Source organism: Hipposideros armiger, unplaced genomic scaffold (genome assembly GCF_001890085.2).
Source record: "Hipposideros armiger isolate ML-2016 unplaced genomic scaffold, ASM189008v1 scaffold_178, whole genome shotgun sequence".
Taxonomy (NCBI): Eukaryota; Metazoa; Chordata; class Mammalia; order Chiroptera; family Hipposideridae; genus Hipposideros; species Hipposideros armiger.
This window is the reverse complement of record NW_017731528.1, coordinates 511,615-516,113: the sequence shown is the minus strand read 5'-3', so window position 1 is coordinate 516,113 and position 4,499 is coordinate 511,615. Positions and strand designations below refer to the sequence as shown.

Sequence of the window (4,499 nt, the reverse complement as noted above, 5' to 3'; positions counted from 1 at the left end):
CGCCCATCCTCCGCTCGGCTCCGCAGGTCTGGGCGCTGGCAGCCGGCGTGCTGCTGGCGCTGGCGCCGGGCCGGGCGGGCGCCCCGAGGACCAGCAGGCGGCCGGCGCGGCCTCGGGGCTGCGCGGACCGGCCTGAGGAGCTCCTGGAGCAGCTGTACGGGCGACTGGCGGCCGGCGTGCTCGGCGCCTTCCAGCACACGCTGCAGCCCGGCCCGCGCGAGCAGGCGCGCAACACCAGCTGCCCAGGGGGCCGGCCCGACCGTCGCTTCCGGCCGCCCACCCCGCTGCGCAGCGTGTCGCCCTGGGCCTACAGGTGAGCCGGGCGCGGGCGCGGGCGTGGGCAGGGGGCGGCGGTGGGGGGCAACGGGACGGGGAGCGAAATGGGTAGGTGATGCGGGCAGCTGGGGAGAAGGGTTGACGGGAGTGTCAGGCAGGTGGATTGAGGGGGCGGGGCCACGTGGGTGTCGGGGGCAGGTGGGAAGGGAGGCGACGGGGTTGGGGGCAGTTCAGTTCCACAAAGCCCCATCACCTCTCTTGAAGGAAACCTGCAGCTCTTTACAGCCATGTGGCACATAACGTCTGGGTGGGACCCACTGGATGGGACCGTGTGTATAGGATGGTGGTTGTGGAAGATAACGGAGCTATGACATCACTGTCCAATTGCCTAGTGATGTCATAGCTGTTCTAATGCTGTAGCTCAACACATTCCTCACTGTGGTGATGCTGGTGTAAACGGACCTACTGTGTTGCTGGTTGAATGAAAGTACAGCACGTACGATTATGTACAGTGCATAGTACTTGATAATAAACAACCACCTTACTGGTTTATTACTCACTAGACTATACTTTTTATCTCTATTTTAGAATGTACAATTTCTACTTCAAAGAGTTTGCTGTAGACCAGTGCACCGTGTTGCACGGCCAGCAGCTTGGGACATGTCACATTTACCCGCCTCTTGATTTAATCTCCTGTGTTTTGTACAGTGACAGGCTGTGCAGGCTGGCAGCCCAGGAACACTAGGCTGTACCACACAGCCCAGGTGTGCCGTCGGCTGTACAGTCTAGGTGTGCGTCCGTGCCTCTGTGATGTTCACAGAATGACGGAATCGCCTAAGGACGTGTTTCTCAGGATGTGCTCCCTGTCATTAAATGACACATGACTGTATTTACCTTCCTGTTATTTCATATGCAACAGCTGTTTCTTGAGCACCTGTTCTCTGCCAGGCACAGAGCTTGGTTCCACAAGGGACCACGCCAAGTGGTCCTTTATTCACTTTTGTAGGATTTTGTACAGGGTCCTGTGGAAGTCTACAGACATTTCTTCAGTGCCTATGGTGGTGCAGGGGCTGCTGGGCCTTGGACCCCGGAAGCCTTCTGAGCCCTTTAGCTTACAATGCAAGGGAGGAAAGGAGAGATAATTGGGAAATAAACCATAATACAAGGCACAACATGATTTGACTTGAAAAGATGACCATGTGATAGTTTAAAGTGGTAGGTGGGAGAGGATTTTGGAGGATTAAAATGGCACTTGAAATGCACTTTGGAGAGTGGGTGTAGTTCCAATATTGCTAAAGACCTCATCTCAGAGGGAAAGGGGCGTTACCCAACTCAAGGGGCTCGCTGCTTGGAGTGTTCTATTTAAGAATGGGATGTGGCTGTCATTAGGTAATTTTATTTACTTGCAGCAAAGAAAGGAGATGGGATTCACATCCAAAGATGTCTTCTGAAAGGGAGACTTAGCTTATATATATCACATGTTGATTTCTTCTTTGAAGTTGTGAAAGTTATTGGGTTCGGTTCCTGGTCCAGCTCATCTGCTGACAGCTGCGTCTGCAAAATAACTGCTATGTTTTAACATTTAACAGGAATAGCATTTAGTAAGAACCGCCCATGACTTGAGACCTTTGTCCTATCAGCAGCAGCATGCAGAAAGGGGAGGCTAGCGCATTCTGGGGTGTGTGCCGTAGCAAGAGTGCCCTCAGCACACATGCCCTCAACACTCCCCTCCTCTGCTGTACTGCTGAGGGTCACCGCCTTGAGGGGCTCAGTCTAGCTGCACAGGAGAAGCCCTCACATTGACACAGATGTCTGAAAAGGCTTCCAGAGAAAGAGCTGATAGGACAAAGGTTCAAGTCATGGGTGGTTCTTACTAAATGCTATTCCTGCTAAATGTGTGATGGGTCCAGGCTTCAGGCCACACAGCTGTGGAGCTGTGCAGGGAAAACAACAGTTTTGTCAAGCCAGCCTGGGTGCACCAGAGTCCCCACCTCCTGGCTAGTGGGCCTCCCTCCTCCCGGCTACTCTGCAAAGGACCAAGTTCACTGTGGGCCAGCCTCCCGCCCGGAAGTCAGGCACACAGCCCCCTCCAGCCCTCCTGCTCCTCACGCATCTGATGCCCTCAGGATTCCCATGTCCAAGCATTCGTTCTGGTGGCTTCATGCTCTTGCTTTCTCCTTGTTTCTTCCCACCATCCAGAGCCCAAAGTGTGGACTGTTAGATAATCCTTTCTGCGTCCTCCTATTATACTTTTAATCAGCTCAGCAGCATTAAAGAAACTTGGAAAATCTCTCAGGGCAATAGCTTAGCTTCTCTGGACAGAAGCCGCTCCCTCTGCATTTTTCTATGACGTCTAACCTCCCCAGGCAAACAGATGCCCCCTAGTGGCTGAGGGCCTGGGGGCCAAAAGGCGGAAGAGTGTAAGCAGAGTTTTTTCAAGATCTCCCACTGGCGTGTCTCCCTGTTTTTGGCTTGGGTTGTTGGTGGTATTTAAGCACAATGGGGAGACAGAAGAAGGAACAAACAAGTTTTTTGGAAGGAAATGAATTCAGAGCTGGACCCATTGAGTTTCATGTGCTTGACAGGTACACAGGTGTAAATGACCAGTGGGCCCTGGAAGTGTGGTCTCAGGAGAGAGGAGGCTGGAGTATAGGTGGGTGTTGTCAGCCCTAGAATTCTACACACAGTAAGTTAAGCCGAGCCGCCCCTGTCGCCTCTCCTGGGGACTGATACCTGCGCCTCCCACAGAGCGATCCCGGGGGCAGGGGGCCAGCTCCGGGGTTACAGACAGGAACAGCACGCAGCGTTGAGTGGTCCTGGCCTGGGATGCCCCATCTGCCCAGGGAGCCTTTGTGCTGTGTGTGGGGGGCCTGGAAGAGGAGCTGCATCTATGTCTGGCGGCTGGCAGTCTCATCTGTGGTGTTTGTCATATGATTTTGTGACTGATGAAATTGCTCCCCAGGAAGCTTGTGGCCTCTGAAGGAAGGGCAGTTTTCTAGGGACAGGCCATGGGCCAGGATGCAGATGGCTAGATACTAAAGCTGATCCTTCCCTTTGCTGCCAGGAGGCTGCCTCTCTGCCAGGTGGGGTGCCCGGTTGGGTGTGTGCCCCCCTGGGGGTCCTGAGGCTGGGACCAGAAGTGTATTTCAGGCTAAAGGCAGAGCACTTAAGAACGGTGGAAATGGGCTGCAGGTCAGAAATACTGAAAGGCACAGAGGGACCATTCTACGTGGATACAACAGGCTTCGAAATACAGACCTGGAGTGGCAGGTGGCTTGCCATATCTTCAGGGGACAGCGGGGCATTCAATAGGTGGTGTTGGGATGGCTGAGTAACCAGCTGGAAAAAATACAATTGGATCTCATTCCTATATGAAAATAAATTCCATTTATTCCATAAAAAATAAAACTGGAAAACAGATAAAAACACAGCTGTGTAGTAGCTCACAGACCCCCAAAGTCATGAGACAAAATTGACGAATTCAGTTACTTCAGCATATGCCATTTTTTCTTAGCGAAACTTACAAAATAAAAACACAAAGGTAGACTGGGAGAAACACCACAGCCCATGTCACAGAGGCTCCTTTCCTGAAGAGCTCCTACCAGCCAGTGAGAGGAAGGTGTCCCGGAATGGTGAGCAGTGGCCGTGGGCAGTACCCAGGCAGGATGGTCGGCACATGACACAGACAGCTGGCCCAGGAAGAGATGCTGGGCTTCAGGGACAGGAAGCCAATTGCTTATGAAAACTACGCTGAGAAGCCTTTTTCTTTACTTTTTTTTTGGCAAGGGTACAGGAAAAAGCATTCTTGTACAGTAGAGGTCTGTGCGCGTTGGTACAACTTTTATGGAGGGCAGTTGGGTACTAAACATCAGCATTTTAAATTGGCATGCTCTCTGATGGAGCAAAGATGTGACTCAGATGTCACACTTGCCATGTTCCCAGTGATGTTCACTGTAGTAATAGCAGGGGGCAGCTCCTTTGGCTATGTGCCCCAGAAGCAGCTGTAAAGAGGCGGGGGCAGCTGTGAAGGTGCCTAGCAGAGTCCATCACGGGCGCCAGGGGATGCAGCAGAGTGCTCGGTGCAGACAGCATGCTGCCACCGGTGCTCAGAGAGGAGCGCTTCCATAAGACGCATGTTAAGTGCTGTTTTAAATCGTATATACACACACACTCTCTCTCTCTCTCTCTCTCTCTCTCTCTCTCTCTCTCTCTCTCTCTCTCTC

At 52.8% G+C, this 4,499-nt stretch overlaps 1 protein-coding gene across 1 annotated transcript in view; it reads left to right on the top strand.

Moving 5' to 3' along the window:
- The window catches only part of IL17D (interleukin 17D), a 13,657-nt gene that overhangs the window by 984 nt on the left and 8,174 nt on the right, over nucleotides 1–4,499 (top strand). The window contains exon 2 of the mRNA XM_019652380.1: nucleotides 27–313. Coding sequence (XP_019507925.1) covers nucleotides 27–313 — 287 coding nt within the window. The remainder of the gene's footprint in view (nucleotides 1–26; nucleotides 314–4,499) is intronic.